Source organism: Terrapene carolina, unplaced genomic scaffold (assembly GCF_002925995.2).
Source record: "Terrapene carolina triunguis isolate 2854851 unplaced genomic scaffold, T_m_triunguis-2.0 Scaffold130, whole genome shotgun sequence".
NCBI classification, from domain to species: domain Eukaryota; kingdom Metazoa; phylum Chordata; order Testudines; family Emydidae; genus Terrapene; species Terrapene triunguis.
The window spans coordinates 12,673,388-12,690,344 of NW_020664481.1; the positions used below are offsets into that span (position 1 = coordinate 12,673,388).

At 41.6% G+C, this 16,957-nt stretch overlaps 1 protein-coding gene across 2 annotated transcripts; it reads right to left on the reverse strand.

Moving 5' to 3' along the window:
• Positions 1-168: 168 nt before the first annotated feature.
• Positions 169-16,328, reverse strand: CSTF1 (cleavage stimulation factor subunit 1). Of its 2 annotated transcripts, none has more exons than XM_024203389.1 (6): positions 15,573-16,328; positions 9,385-9,580; positions 6,107-6,384; positions 5,252-5,449; positions 3,482-3,872; positions 169-1,066 (listed from the first exon to the last, which is right to left on the reverse strand). In XM_024203389.1, the coding sequence occupies exons 1-6, from the start codon at positions 15,717-15,719 to the stop codon at positions 807-809; spliced, it is 1,470 nt and encodes a 489-aa protein (XP_024059157.1). In that variant the 5' UTR covers positions 15,720-16,328; the 3' UTR covers positions 169-806. The 2 variants fall into 2 exon arrangements, with proteins under 2 accessions (XP_024059157.1, XP_024059158.1); XM_024203390.2 differs by lacking the exon at positions 15,573-16,328 and adding an exon at positions 10,367-10,867.
• Positions 16,329-16,957: the final 629 nt, after the last annotated feature.

Below are 16,957 nucleotides of genomic sequence, written 5' to 3' on the forward strand. Positions count from 1 at the left end.
AGACTACCTAAATCAAACAAAGACCAAATGCATGCTATACAAATTACACGCTACCCGACACTTGTAGTCGGGTCCTGGTCCTGATGGGTTCAGGTCAGCTTGCAAGCCTCAATTTGCTTCAAGGTTACAGCAGTTAGTTAAGAAAAAGTCAAATAAAAGTCAGCCACCAGTTTTCAAGTCTGAGCTTTAATATCAGAACTAAAACATCATTTGTTGAATTCATCTAAACCTTTTAAAAATGGATGTTCAAATTCTTATGGCACAAAAATTCTGGCTCAGAGCTGGAGGGCCACTTGGCTAATTAAAAAAAAAAGGATACAAAACCAGAGCTTTCACTGCACCGTGCATGAATCAAAACTGAAATACAACTTAAAGGTTCTTTAAAATATCTGGCCAAGTTCTGCTGAGAATTTGTGCAATCCATTCTTTAAAAAAAAAATAAAAAATTCTTAATAGGTTTGCACAGATGTAATGGAGAAATTCTACACAGATTGAACAAGATTCACTTAAGTTACTAACATTTTGAAAATTTAGACATGTAAGAGCAAGTTTAAAACTATCCCCGCAGGAAGGATTAATTGTATTCAAAAATAACGGTTGAGTCTACTTACACAATTGATGCCATACACACTAATAAGGTCAGTGAGTGAGGGAAAACTAATTCTCAGTACTTTCATCTTTTCTCACCATGTTTGACAAAGTTAAATACAGACACAGCATGGCTCTTGTTTAGGCATCTGTTGGCAGTACACTTAATATAAGATGGTATAATTCATCTAGGTAATCACTGTTTAATAAAACTGTCTTTAGTCTGTGGTTGACCTTCGGTACCAAAATCGAGCTCTGTAGTCATCACTGCATGTCATGAAACCAGGATTGGTAGGAGAATGAACAATACACCGGACAATGCTGTTATGCCCCAATGACAGAAGATTTCGCCGTTCTGCAGTTCTTGAGTCCCAGCAGCAGAGACTTATGGTCCTTTCATCAGGAAGTAACACATAGTCCTCTGTGTGGTTAAAGACTGCCTGTGTTCTGTGTACTTGTCGTCCACTCAAACCAGCTCCTATGATGGCAGGGACATAATACTCATTAAAGGTGTAAGTAAAACATGTAACCTAGAGTAGCCTTGCTTAGGGGGCAGATTGTCAAAAGCACAAGGAGTGTCTCTTTTAGATATTATTTCTTAAGGACCATCAACAAGGGCCAGCTTTGTGTTCACTGATTAACATTTAGAAGGGTTCTTTGACAAAATTGTGCTCTAACATTTCTCCTCCCACCCTCACTGCAGAAAGGCTATTTGCCAAAACCTCAGTAGCACTAAGGGAAGCAGCAATACTCGCAGGCCTGAAGAATGACAATTACGATAGGGAAAATGCCCTTTCAAATTGTGCACTCATATATATAAAGCAACACACACATGCACACCTCTACATAATGTTAAGTATTAGTATTAATTAGTATTAGATGCTGAACACAGCTCAGACGGATTTGAGAATCAGATCACTAAAGCTCATCAAAACTTGCTGAAACTAATACTGGACCATCAGAAGCCAGAGGACTGCAGAAAGAACTGTGAAATGAAGGCACACCTTTATACTATTTTTTAAATCTTTCTGGGCAGTTAAGTCAGGATTTAAAGCGTGATGTAAGTAATAAGAGATGAGTCTGGGAATAAGGATGAAACTATTTATTTATGCTGAATATTTAGCATGGTGGGCAATTTCTACTCAAGAGTATTTTAACAGGGATGCTGAACTTCTCTTGTGATCTGCACAGCACCTACCCACTCTTTACCTGACTCAACCAACAGTATTAGTTCCTCATGTGCAGAAGCATTAAATTCAGATGCTCAGTGAAGGTGTATGCTTATTTATAGAGAAAATTCATGATATTACATCTCCCTACATAGTACCTATGCAGAAGTCATAACTATCAGTATTGGCATTAGGCAGTCTAGATGTGTTTTTGCTAACAAAATTTTATAAATTATTCATTTTTTCCTCACTTACAAAATATGTCAGTGTGATCATTACAAATGACTTTCAATTAGTTCGTTACAGTCGGAGGGTTTTTTGTTTCGGGGGGGGGGGTGTAGGGGTGAAAGAGAGAGAAATGGCGCGGGGCACAATACTTGCCAGATTTCAGCCTCTATATAGGAAAGTTCAAAGAGCTGCTTGGAAATAAAGGGGTTTTTCATTTATTTTTTTTAACTATGCAATTCCACATTGTGCTAGTCAATAGCACCACAATTTGAGGGTTCAAAAACCATCTTGAGGAAAGAAAATCTATATACATTCCAACAAACAGTTTACCTGTGAAGGAATTCCATATTATTGTAAGTATTCACACACCATTTCATAGAAGTATAGAGAATACTTGAAGCCCTTCCTTCCTAACTGAATCAGTCAACTGAATCAAAAGACCTTCATAGCAGATGGAGCATTGTGCTCATGCCCTAAGAACACTTCTCCCTCCAGTATTCTTAGTGAGAAACTTAGTAGGTAGCAACTGGTAATTAAAATTGGAAAGAGCACGGCTAATGGAGGAAAGTGCAAGTTCTCACTATCAATATCTATAAATAATATATAAACCATTATCTAGCTAGGCCATTACTCCCACTGTAGAAGTTTAGCATTACCTTTCTTGTAAAAATAAGATGTTTCAGATATACTATGGCATACACAGACTTGATTTGATTAGAAAGATTATGTTTCTCTTATTTATCAAGCAAAGTGCTTTACAAACGTTTTGTGGTTGTTTATGCTGCACCCTGCTGGTTAAAAATATTACCAGTTTATACTTTGGGCAACAAGATCACTGTTAAATCACTTTTGCAGGTTGAATCAAAGTGTCAGTTTCTGGTTTTGACAGATCAAACTGCCCTAAGCTCTCTGGAATCTATTTCACAGGAACAAAATCTTCTGTAGCGGTTAGGGAAGACTGAAAGGAGCCACCAGCCAGCAACTTTTTGCCAAAAAGAGGTCTTGATATGTCTACTTTTGTTTTCCTTTCTGGAGTAACCCAAGAGAGTTGTATTTGATGATGCTTTCCCTTAACAGACAGCTAATAGCCAGCAAACCAGACAGCAGAATAGTAATACATCATTTGAACAAATGAAGTAATGATGGAAAGTTATCCAAATCCACTTAGATTAATGTAAGATGGTGACCAACATCTAAAGAAAGTCAAGAATGGAATGAGGTAACTTATCTGTTATCTGTGACCAAGAATAGAAAGAAAACCTTGGGGAATCCTCGCACAGAAGAAACTTCCAATTAACTTTAGAGGTTACTGCTCAACAGTACAAGGCTATCATGATCTTATGAGTAAACTCCGAAAAATCTTTCACATATTTAACTGAGCGCATCAGTCACTGGACTAAGCACTTAAAAATTTTGTACTGCATCAAATATTTATTCCCATCACTAGCTGATTACCGCATGAACAATTTTTGCTTGATAGGTCATCTGCCACATACCTGTATATTTGACCAGCGTTCGACCTGTGGATATCTCCCATAGTTTAGCTACAGAATCTTTTCCACTTGACAGGATGTACTTTGAATTTTTGGAAAAGATGGCAGAACAGACTTCAGCCCCATCATGTGCTTTCTCAAAAGTAGTGATACATCGATTTGAAACACCATCCCATAATTTGATGCATCCATCCTTGCTTCCTGTCACATACATGTTAGCACTTGCATTATAGTTTACTGAACATATAGCATCGGTGTGTTGATCTTGAGGATTGCAAGATACAAAACACTGGAATGTATTGATATCATAAAGTCGTAAGGTAGGGTGCTGGGTACCAACAAGTATGAAGTCACCAGAAGGATGAAAAGAGATGGAGCGTAACATTTCTGCTTCCTGTGTGATGAGAAATATATAAATCAATATAAATATAAAGAACCTATTTGCAGAGAGCAAATCCTAGTGGATTCACAAGTCTGAAGTTCTATGATATTTTCATATTAAAAGGAAGTTCAATTCTTAATTAGTATAGTGTTTAGGACAGGATACAAATTGGAGAACACCACTCCCCTCTCCACTATATGGCAGTAACACATTTAGATTGTTCAGGATTATACTCTAAGAGGTTCTCATAACAAATTTTTTGGTGGCCTCAGAGTGCAGCCACCAACTCTTATTGGTGGCTGCTCTCATAATTTTTCCTAAAATACTTAACTAACTTTTGGAAAAACAAATACATATGCACATATACATATCCAAATCATTGTAATTTATTTATGTACGATTTTTTTGCAGACTCAGTATTAAAAATAATGTACAGTTTCTCTATTCTTTACTGGACCTAGACAGAATAGAAACACAAATAAGGTGCTTTGCATGTTCTTGTTGTTTCTTTTGCCTCCCCCCCCCCCCCTTTTTTTTTTAAGACTTGCTAGAGAGTAAGTCTGTTGTGAAGAGTGCTAACAACAAACATACAAATATCACTTTTCACAGCAGACTTACTCAGTCCCAGCAAGCCTGGGGACAAATTAAGCCCTAGATAGGGAGGTGGGTAGGGAGCCAGTGGGGGTTGAGGTGATGGGGGAGGCAACAGGATGAGCTCAGGGACAGAGCTTATCACCATGCGGCCGGGGAATGGAGCCTGAAGCCCCATGGCTGGAGCCTGCCACCCAACAGCTGAAGCCCAACTCCACTGCCCTCGGGGAAGGTGAGGAACTCACTGGCTGCCTGCTCCTCGTCTTTTGTGTCTCCAGAGGCGGGCAGGGCCCAACCACTACTGACTTGAAGGCCTCGGAGGAGGGACTAATGCTTTGCGCCCCCCCATCACTGCCTAGAAGGCTGTGGCCGCAAGGAAAGCCCCTTGTGGCCGCATTTGAGAAACACTGCTCTAAGTCCTATATCAATTTTCAATACCTATTCATGGGGTTGGGGGAGAGAGGAAGAAATTTTCCCCTTAACAACCAAAAAGAAATCCATAGAACTTCAATGCTGTTCATACAGGAAATGCCAGAAGCACCACCCCTAACAGTTTCAGGTTTCCCTGGTTGGCACATGTAGAGAGGAGAGCGGACATCAGATCTGAGAAGATCACAGGCACACATTTTATGTACCTAATTTGTATGCATAATTATCACAAGAGTATCTGCAAATTGGATAATTGCATACTCCTGTGTACCTAGCTATTTCTGCATGCAGACACAAATTAGCTAATTGCTATCATTGCAGTTGTAAACCTCAAGCTTTTTTGTTTTTTTAAAAAGACTATAACCTCTAACCTGGATATACTTGAAGGCTCTTTTGGCAGAAGGTTTTGAATAGTCAAACAATTTAAGCGTATAGTCCCTTGAACCAGATGCCAGGATCTGTTCTGTTGGATGGAAAGCTAAACATGTAACCTCATCCACATGATCATATAGAGTCCGAATAACAGGATGATTTTCCATATTCTGCTGTGCTGTCTCATTCATCATGACCTACAGAAAACATTTAAAACAAGTCAATGGAGAGTGTTTCCTTCTGACAAAGAACAACCCTAAACCACTATCCAACTCTTATGTTATTACTCTGGGCATTTAAAAGAAAAATGCAAACAAACATGTGGGATCTCCTGGTAGAAGAGAAAAAGTGAATTTTAAACATGCATCAATACCTGCCTCATCTTCCAAGCAAAGATTGCATTTTTTGACAAAAAACTATGCATATAATTAGAATGATAACGATTATCTCAAAGTTCTTTGCAAATGTTGGTCATTAACATCCCTATGATAAATATACAATATCCTTCTTATACAGAGAAGAAAAAAAAAACTGACAGAGGTTAGTGATTTGCCCAAAGTCAAAATGGAGTCAACAGCAGAAGAAAATAAAACTCAGCGGTCCCGAGTGTTAGTCCCCTGCTCTAACTCACAGTACTACTACCCTTCTTGAATAATTAAGACAAATGTTGCACTTATTTTGATCACGGCAACATTCTTAAGACTCTGCACTGCCACTAGTTGTGTGCAGATTCCAGACAACAACAAAAAAGGTACGTTTCCTTAAGTATGCTATCGGAGGCAGAACAAATGCTATAAAATGGATGTAGCATTTTTATCATTCACTGACTGATCATGATTCATATGATACTTTACCTCAATGGGCATAGCACTTTTTGCCAACATTCTCTCTGTATCAAGAATTTTTATTGAGGCATCAGCAGATCCCGTAGCTATTAACTGCCCATCTCTGCTATATGTAGCTACGCGACATGGTCCTTTATGAGATGTGACGTAACAGGTCTCATATTCAGAAGCCTCGGGGGACATAGTCTGGACATCTGCATCAAATTCTAAGTCAATCCCTGTTCCTGGAGCTACTGTATCGGAGCGTCCAATTGCATATTGAACTGCGCTGTCATCGTTCTCCATTCCTGAAGGACAAGAGATTAAATATATTTACTTTCTCCACAAAAAGGTTGACTAAGTTTTCATAAATATACTAGTTACTGCTTACAGTAGCCATGATTGTATCTACAGCCAGCTTTCACAGGAAACAATAATGCCTGCATAAAAAAAATATTTTTTTAAAAAGGACAGACATTTACAGAACCTTTTCCTTTGCAGCTCAATAAAGAATACCCAAGGAAAGAGATTATGTCTACCAGAACAACCACAATAAAGCAATGCCACTAACAGGGTCCTGGTCCATGACTAGAGCTCCTAGGTACTAGAATAATTCAAATGAGAATAATGAGAAACATTATTCCTCCACACACTTATATTTCATATTTAACACCTTCTCTTCAAGGTTGCCTCTACATTTCATTAGTGGAAGTTGCAGCTTAAGCAGGTTACAAGCTCATCATTTTAACCACACCATTAACCCTACTCTGAGCAGGGGTAAATGGTGTCCCTGGTCTATGTCATATAACCCTGTTCAGAGTAGAGTTGGGTGACATGGTGTTGAAAATGCTTGCTGTTACCATCTGTAGTGAATTAGAGATCCTAATTTTCCTAATTTAGATAGATCTAAATTACTTACTATAGCTTACTATATTTAAGCTCTCAGAGATGTGTGAAACACTATTTCAATTTGCTATTCACCCTGCTATTACATTATTTGAGTAGATTTTCAAAAAGAGATCATGATGAAAGATAACTAGACTAAGACCTCAATTGCCTTAACACTAAAACATGTATAAAGTTAAATGCTGCATTTCAGAGCTCCTTGTAGTTACTGTCATTAGTTTTGTCTGAGCCAAACAAAAGCTAGTTGACATGCTGAGATTCAAATCAAGACGATACACAAAATAAGATAAGGCGGCAGTTTGATCCTTTGTTGTGATTTCCTAGCTCTTGAGGACTGTTAAAGCTTACAATGCTTTAAATAGTCATTAAGTAATTTTACTCATTTGGTAGTTAATTTTGCAGCACAGTTTTTTGCCAGTATAAAAATTCTCCCCAGTATAAAATTATATCTGCTCCATGGAAAAATTAGGGGTATTTTCAGTAAACAGAATACTTTTATTCTCTGTCACTTTAACAATAAAAAGAATGAGGAGTACTTGTGGCACCTTAGAGACTAACACATTTTTTTGGGCATAAGCTTTCGTGGACTAAAACCCACTTCATCAGATGCATGCCGTGGAAAATACAGTAGGAAGATATATACACACACACACACACACACACACACACCATGAAAAAATGGGTGTTGCCATACCAACTATAACGAGACTAATCAATTAAGGTGGGCTATTATCAGCAGGAGGAAAAAAAAAATTTTGTAGTGATAATCAGGATGGCCCATTTCCAACAGTTGACAAGAAGGTGTGAGTAACAGTAGGGGACTTTTTTCCATGTTTTCTGTGTATATATACCTTCCTACTGCATGCATCCGATGAAGTGGGTTTTAGCCCACAAAAACTTATGCCCAAATAAATTTGTTCGTCTAAGGTGCCACAAGTACTCCTCATTCTTTCTGCTGATACAGACTAACATGGCTAACACTGAAATATTTAACAATAAAGTGTCCCCAACACTAATACTTCAACACACCCAAACCAGACTAGTGACAGATTAAGTTTACTTTGAAGCTAAGCTACCACACGGGGACACAATACTTTTTGGTTTTAGCAGATTTCACTAACTTTCCCATTAGTATTCTTCTGCCTAACTCAATTACAAGGCTTTCCACAGTATTTTGTTGGTATCTGTTGGTGAATAAATTACCCTACCAAACATCATTACTTATATTCCAGTAGCATATAGAAGCCCCAACCAAGAATGAGGCCCTGTGGTGCATACTAGGAGGCACTATATACACTAAGAGAGTCTGTCATAGTAAGAGACAGTTCCTATCCCAAAGGCCTTACCATGTAAATACAAGAGAAACAAAAGGGTGGAGAAAACACAGATGTACAGAGAGGTGAAGTGACTTGCCCAAGGTCACAAAGCAGAGAATAAAACCCAGGTCTGAGTCCCAGTCCAGTATCCTAGCCACGGGACACACTGCTTCAATTACACCTGATTAGACAGTAATCAATTTTTAACAGAGGTTTTCTATTAAGTTCCATCCTCCAATACATTGTGCATTCACCTACTTAAAAAAGAAATATGTTTAGACTTACACCAGCACCCAGACATTTGTCAGACAATAAAAAAACTGAATTCTGATCTGACAAGTAATGCCAGTGTCAGTAACAAGACTATTACGATATACCCTGAACGACCTGGGACCTACCTGCCTCCTTCACCTCCCTCCCCCCAACATGAAACAGTCCTTGAGACATGTGGCAACTGAGCTGAAACCTCATAAGAGAGAGGGAGTGACTGGCAGGGCATTCTGTGTGAGGGCCCTGGAACTCTGAAACCCATTTCCTTTTCAGATCTGTAACAGTCCACATTTATTTGCCTTCCGGACATAATGCAAGGCCCACCATTTCTCCTCTGTCTCCGAGGAGACTGGTCTTGAGTAGGTCTACTAGTGTTGATGTGCAATTTGGTGGGTCAGTTAGTTTCTATTATATTTATCAATGGATTATTTGATTTTATCTAGGAGATCTAATGGCCCCATTTATTCAGTGTACTTTTAGAAGACTGTCGAGGATCCAGGGCATTGGATAGGCACTATTATAATTTGAAAAAGTACAAATAAATAAGTAGATCCTAGAAAAGATTTACTGAAAGACTTGTATTTTGTTATCTATGCATAAATATGACAACTGTACAGCAACATTAGGAGTTAATGAGAACATTTACTTTTAGATTGCATTGAGTCCACTACAGAATCACAGAGATGTAGAGCTGGAAGGGACCTCTAGAGGGCATCAAATCCAGCCCCTGTGCTGAGCCAAGACCTACATACCTGAACTTCATCAAAAAGTCTGCAATTCCTAGTTTATGTACATGAATCCTGCATTACAGTTTACCTAGTTTAATCAGATGCAGCAGTTGTTCAGAGGGTGCGCAGACTGATTGTGGTTTTATCTCATTTATCAGGCCATTGGCAATGTTTATGTATCCATCATACAGCAATTGACTAATAATCAGTTTGTAAAGTTGTTGACGATCTTTCAAGCTTACTTTTGTTCTATACATTGTGAGCAAGGAATGCCTTGCGGGTGCCTGAAACAAGAGAAAAAAATACTTTCAAAACAGTTACATTGCAATGATATAATCTTTCATACAAAACATACCCCAACACCTTTCAGCATTAAACAGTGCCGTTATAGTGACAAATTAAAAAGATATTGTATACGTAAAAGGAAAGAGAGTTTCAGCTAAGATTCAAAACTAGATGGACAAATGAGAAGGAGATAACAGAAAGCTGTTGCAGACAGTAGCTAATGTTTTCACCCCTCAGCTCAGAGAGAGCCAAGAAGCAAAACTACAGAGGAGATAGTCCACCAGTTACCATCACTCAGACTGTGATTAAGGACTGCTGACAAAGGTGAGAGAAGAGCAACACTGGCTAGTCATGTTCGCCTCCGACAGTAACCTTTCTTTAATTCAATCAAGCAGGTGTGGGGAAATGGGCAAACAGTTGTGAGTGACAAGGTTAACAAACATACAATTTGTAGGGAAGCCAAGAGGCAAAACAAAACGTGTGTTGTAGGGTTTTCAGTGAAGCCACTAGCTGAAAAACCATAACCTCCCTGCACCCAACACACCATCCCTCCCCCAATCCACCCATTTCCAGCCCCAAAGAACAATCGATTGTTATAAACGGGGAGGGGTGAAAGCAAACTAAGGGGCGGGGGAGAAACTGTCTGGAAGGAGAGTGAACTGTCTAGCGGTTCCTTGAGACCGCGGGCCAGAGGAAACGGCGTTCGGCAAGCAAGCAAAGCTGTAAACCGCTCAGCTCAGCAGGGCACGTAGGAAAGGAGTTGTTCACACCGCCCCGGTACCTACCAGCCCGTCTTTCTGCCTCCCTTGCTCTCCCCCTAAAATGGCGACCGGAGCCCTGAGAGCATCGATAGATGCTGGAGGAGGCGGCGGCTAAGTGTATCCCAATCACTCCCCAGCGCAATGTGCAGCTTCGCGCTACTGAGCATGCTCGTGGAAAGTGAACATGCTCACGAACGGCTGCTGCTGAAGCCCGCCTGCTGCCCTTCCGAGGATTATACAACGTCCCTGTTGTTCCCAAAGCCGCGTTACAAGGGGACAGGGACAAACCGGAGAGATGGGATGGAATCTGCACTGCAGGGAGCCAGACTGCACGCCCAAGAGAGTCACGCAGCTAATAGACTCAGGCGAAGGAGAGGGGCAAAATCAGACATAGGGAATAGGGGCCGGGATTAAGAGCCCCTGCCAGACAACGGGAGGAGAAGGGGGAAACTAGACAAATAGGGAGTTTACTAGAATTGGGGCGAGCTGTCTGTGGGGGTTGCAAAAATGAGCTGTGCGTGGCAGGGAGCCTATTGTTTACCCCTTTGCTAAGCAGCCTCTTTCACAGCCCGCTTACCAGGGCTGTTTCTAAAGGCATAGTGCATCTCAATGCCTAAATAAGGCACCTCTTCCTTATCTGAAATGATGTAGCAAGCAGCTAAAGAAGACTGAATACAGTGAAACGCAAACACACAGATAGAATTCCTATGCATGCTTTTAGTATTTTACCCAATTCCTTTTCTGTTTATATGTCTGCATAAAGCCTCAGAGCAGTTCACTACTTCGTCTTATCTGCTATTCCAGTCCCTGAATTAGATCCCTTCTTGTAATCCACAGTTAATGCTGTTTCCTGCCTCTTATTTACTTTTTAAAATTTTATTTTTATTACTTATTAATCTTACACTTCATTTACATCGTGCAAATAGATGCCATTGCACTATTTAATTTATATTTGAATAGCAAATAATTGAACATATTAATAGTTGCTAGAGGTTAACAATCACATCTAACATTGTATGTTTTTACTATGATTTTGCAGTTTGCAATTTTCAATTTTTATTTGCACTTTTTTTTTTTTTTGTAATCAAATGACTTTAAAGCTGACATCCTGGGTTGGCATCAAAACTTCTTTAGTTTCCCTTGCATTTCTTTGATTGGTTTGAAATTGTGCCTCCTGGGCACTGATCTAAATTTGGGGCCATTTGAACAAGGGGTTCATGAGATACAGTACCTGCTCCTCCCCCACCTTCCTTAATATTCACGTGTTGTGGTAATGAATGTTTGATCACAGATAGAGCTCAAACCAGGTCTGATAGATCATCACACCAGGGTCTCAAATGCTTGAGAGCTACCTCAACGGAGTGCATGGTATTCACTATCCTTTTGGGGGAAATCAAATTACATTAGCAGCCGAAAACTTAAATTCTCCTGTTATGAGCATCACTCTTTAAAGTGCTTGATGGCATGCCACATGGATTATACTGAGCCTGTGCAGAGAGAGAGAGGGTAGCTGGAAACTACCTCTACATCACACATCTTGAATGGCGGCGGCAAGGGGGACTGTTATGATCACCAAACCTAAGTCACAGCCTGGTGGCAAATCCAGCTCAGGACAGAAATCCGAAATAAAAGCAGGAAGTAAAGTTTGCTCCAATCTGCATCCGTCAAAGGGAGTTTTGATTTTGTGGAAATGTAATCTGAGTACAGCAGAATATTCTGAAAGTGCTGAAACTTTTTTTAAAAAAGAAGAAAAAATTACACATGCAACTGCTCCCTGGAACGTGACTGGGGTGGAAGAGTAGGTGGGAATGGGGGTGTTGGTCTTAGAGCAAGGGAGGGGGATAATGGGGCTGTGTGGGAAGGAGAGGGGTTGAGAGGGTTAGGTGATGGGGCTGAACACTGGGAAGAGGGACAGAGTTATCGGGGGCTGGGAGAATAGGAAGACCGGGCACCTCTCCTTTCCCATGTATATACACCACAACCTAGAAGGCCCCAGACCATCTACAGAGGTGTGGACCCCCCATGCAATATGTGGTGACTTGCCTTCCTGGGGGTCTAAGCCCCTCTCCCCCACCCCCATTGGTGTGTGTGGCCCCTGTGTCTGTATCTTAGGAGGCCCTGCCCATCTAAGGTAGTTGGGGCCCTCCCATACATGCCCCCCTCATGTGAACCACGTTCTGGAAGGGGTTTGTTTGTGTAGGGTGTGAAGGAGTGTCTCACCCCATCTCCCTACCCTCATGTAAGCTGGGAGATGATTTTTTAGATATTTATATTTGTAGTTTACATGCAGTGTTAGTGGGATGCTATTTTCGATAGCTGTGATGTAACAACAAAATTAGATTTATTTCCTGATAGCTAAAGATAAAAACAGAAACAGCACATACTTGTGCTCACCCTTTTTAATAGTGGACATTGACTGAATTGGTAGGAATTGAGCATGTGACTGTTTCACTCAGCTTGGGCTCAAAACACTAAAATTTAGCATGAGTATGAAAGGGTTATCAGTGGCACAGTACATAGCAAATATAGCACAAGACTGGCAAGTGGTACATGCATGTGTAGTGATTCCAAACATTCATTAAATAAAAAAGTAAACCATTACTAAACATTGAGAGTGACTTTATGAAAACATGAAATCCAATTATGAAGTCAGCTATTGGCTATTCATTTTAAAGTTTAGATTCTTCCTCCACTGAGAAACTGGAAAAATCTACTATGATTCTGGAAAACAAAAATTGTGGAATACAAGATACTAGTGGTTGGGCACAACTGTTGGGCCACTCATCCTAAAAGTAGTTAATGTCAAACTACTATTTAGTTATGGTGAGTTTTCTATTTTAAAAATGCATTAGCTTGTAGAATCATATTTGGAACATAAAGATATCCTATGTATATACAGGAGAAAAAAAGCAATTATCTTAATGGAAAAAGGTCAGGTATAGCTTTGTTATACACCTCTACCCCTATATAACACAACCCGATAGAACACAAATTCGGATATAACGCGGTAAAGCAGTGCTCCGGGGTGGGGGGCTGGGCACTCTGGTGGATCAAAGCAATATATAAACACAGTAAGATTTTTTTGGCTCCCGAGGACAGCATTATATCGAGGTAGAGGTGTATATTCCAAGTGAGGTCAGAGTATATGGGAAGGTAAACAGGAAGAGTGGAATGTCATTAGTTATTTTACTACATTTATTAAAATAGGTCACAAATTTGGTACCCTAATGAAAGAAACTAGGTTCTCTGTATGAATATTGTGTTTAATTAGTGAAAAGTAAAAAAAAATGGTTGAAACCAAGAGCACTGAAATACAGTAGGATATAGTTATATCTACAATCTAACAGTTTAAAACAAATAGATAAGGGTACCAAATATTATTTAAATATGACCCCCCCCCAAAAGGAAAATATTTGCAAATCATTAATGTAGTTCTTGAAATAAGTGACATTAATTAATCTATTTCTATTTATAGTTTCCGTTATTAGGAAATGATTTGATTAAATTATATTGATTTTGCATAGAGCACAGAAGTCTACTGCTGCAACCTTGTCATATGCAAGAAGGAAAACAAAGATTGCATAATGGTAAGAAACACAAAATTGTATTAGAAACACATGCCATATGTTTGAGCAGGTAAGTAAACAGAATATGATCTGTTCCTGTGCCATGAACTGAAGTTATGGCCCAGTATCTAGACAGATACATATAGATCAGATGCAATAACCTGGATAAGGATTGGGATTGTGGTAATAATTCTACATTAATAAATACTTCAACTGCAGCAGATAGTCATATCTTGACTACAGATATGTAGCTAGAAAGTTAAAAATCACAGCAGAAGTTCAATAAATATTTTACAATTTTGAGTTAACTGAAATTATATTTTGCACAATTAGTGTCATTTTTTTCATCTATTATTTTTCAAAGGCACAGTGTGACTCCTGCAAGAGGTGGGCACATGTGCTCTGCCTTCCACAGGGAACCAATAAAAACATCCTGAGCAGTAAAAAGGAAGAGTATACAAACTTTGTGCAATTATAGTTGTGGTGTTTACAAAATGTATACTATATAATTTTTTTAAGATAAATATTTTGGTTTTCTTGCAATCATACAATCAAAATACAAATGAGTAATAATAGAGGAGTTCAATTTTAATGTACACTTAGCTAATGTCACAAAAATAAGTTAATTCTGTTTCTAAAAATAAGTTTAGATCTTTTTAAATGTTGATATCTAAAGTAAGCGATTCTTGTTTGCTGATAGAAAATTATGACAGATGGGGCACTGCCATCACAATTCTCTAACTCTATTCTTCCCATCGTCTGGTCCAGGGGCAGCAAATTGTGACGGGACTTCTCCCCTCAGTCACAATAGGCCACTTTGGACCAGGAGACAGGGAAGTATGGAGATAGCAAATTGTGACAGTGCAATAACAGAATACCTAGATGTCAGTAAGGGCTATCAGCAGCAAATTGTGCTAGGAGCATGGGGAGTACATGCTAAACAACCAAGGGTTCACTACCATGAGCTGAGTGACCCTGTGCATGCACACCACAAAAGTGTGAGCATGTACAGACCCTTGGCAAAAGCCTACTTTTTGTGGGGAGGAAGGGGGACTATAGGGTGGGACTAGGAGCATGGAAAGGCAGGTTCTATTCCTAGTCTGGAAGCGCAGGGAATTCTAATGATAACAGCAGTCTAGTCCAGGAGAGCACAATTCATTTATTTCCAGCTCTAGCAGAAGTAGGATCTAATGGTTAGCTCAGAGCATGGTAAGCTGAGAAATGATAAAGAGGCTACAGAGATCAATGGCAGTATTCCTTGGGACATTAAAGAAGGGCCTGGGAAGGGATTAGGCACTGAGCAGCCTAATAGGCTCTATAGTTGAAATTCAGAACTCCGGGGTTCAATTCCTTTGTTGGAGTGAGAGCAGTGGGATCTCAGGAGACTGGGGATTAGGACTGCTGGGTTCTATTGGGTCTGGGCTGAGAAACCTTGACATCGCCAGAATCACCCACATCCCCAAGCCTCGCTAGAAGCAAATGGAACTGAAAGTCAGGAGGCCTCACTGCTGGGTGCTGTAGGCCTCTGGGATGACTCCAGAATTTAGTAGACAGCATAGTGGCATGTTCAGACAAGGCACTTCAGGGTGCCTCAGCAGCAGTGCTGAAGGCCTAGCCCAAGAGAACAGACACCCCCCTCCCCCCAAACAGACGGCCCTACTCACCTCAGCCTCAAGGAAAGGCAGCCGCAGTGGCCGTGGCTCAGGAGCGGGGGAGCCCACGTTACCCAGGCCCCGTGGAAGCGGACGCCTATCACACACTGAGGGAACACGACGGCCTGACATCCTCCTCACACCGGTCCTCGCTGCCATCTATCACGCGTCACCGCCACGCAGCCCCACACACCGAGATCACTTTCACACTTGTCCTCACGAGCACGGTGGCAACGGGAGTTGCTTTCTAGCTCACTCCTTCCAAGGCCTCAAGTCGTCCTCGCGCCGGGCCCCGGCGGCCACGGATCACACAATGGCTCGAGAGCCCCTTCACGATTGTGCCGGACGGCCCAGGTCCTACGGGAGCCACCACGCGAGACGCCTTGCTGCTAGTACAACAAAACTGCCCGATGTCCCCCTCCCGTTTGTCCTCGAGCGCCCAACGCCCCGCTGGTGCGACACGCTGGCCCTGCGCTCGACAGCCCCCTGTCCGTGGGCCCTGACACTGACCACACGTCACCGCTGGTGCGACACGCTGGCCCGGGTCCCACTCACGTTTGTGCTCGCGAGCCACAGCCCGTGGCAACGGCCGCGGCTCCCACGTCAGCGACCGCAGGGGCGACACGCTCGCCAGGGCCCCGCTCGCGAGGCAACAGCCCAGCCACCCCTCTCCGCCTGAAGCTAGGGGTTAGCACCTCCTAAGGCAGCCTCCCTGAAGTCCTTCCCGTCCCCACCCCCCAGGCTCTGTGCGCCCTCTCTGCGCCAGGTCTTAATGGCCGGCTGTGAGGAACAAGAATGCCTGCTGATTGGCTTCTCTTCAACGGCGCCGCCCGCCGATTGGTTCCTAACTGTTCCTCTAGTTGCTGAGCGAGCCTCTCAACGTCACGGGCAGGACTCGGGCGCATGCGTGACCGCTACCTACCGCGCCCTCCCGCCTCCAGCGTGGTATTAACGCCGCTACGTGCGTTCTTTACGTATCATCTGCCTCTTGTTTCCTCCCTACGCTAATTTCGTAGACCGACGCGCCAATTACGGAGTTTCCGCTACGAAGTCTCTGCTTGGTCGATCCTTTCCTTACGCAAATCGCGTAATTCCAGGCCGCCCACCCATGGCAACGCAGTTATCATAAGTGGATTTGGGCATGTGGTTTTCCCCAGCTAGGATTTATTTGGGGGAGAGGACTTCCTTTTAAAATGGTTGCTTCCAACGGACTCTCAGCGAGAAGCGACGACCATTTTAAAAGAAGCCCCACCCCCGTCGACCTGAGCGTGATCTCGCAAACCCGTCGCATCCCTCCCCTGCCCTTAGGTTTGCCAAAAATGGCCGCTGTCCTTATCACGTGGGCTCAGGCGGCCAATCATCTGCCTCTGGTTTTAAAAAATCAGCGGATTATAGCA

Excerpts from the sequence above, each read along its gene's own strand:
- CSTF1 (XM_024203389.1), bottom strand. The coding sequence starts at position 15,719 with ATGGCAGCGAGGACCGGTGTGAGGAGGATGTCAGGCCGTCGTGTTCCC. Across the intron at positions 9,581-15,572 it reads TGCCTTTCCTTGAGGCTGAG|GCACCCGCAAGGCATTCCTT; the intron begins GTGAGTAGGGCC and ends CTCTTGTTTCAG. Across the intron at positions 3,873-5,251 it reads GAGCCTTCAAGTATATCCAG|GAAGCAGAAATGTTACGCTC; the intron begins GTTAGAGGTTAT and ends CTCATCACACAG.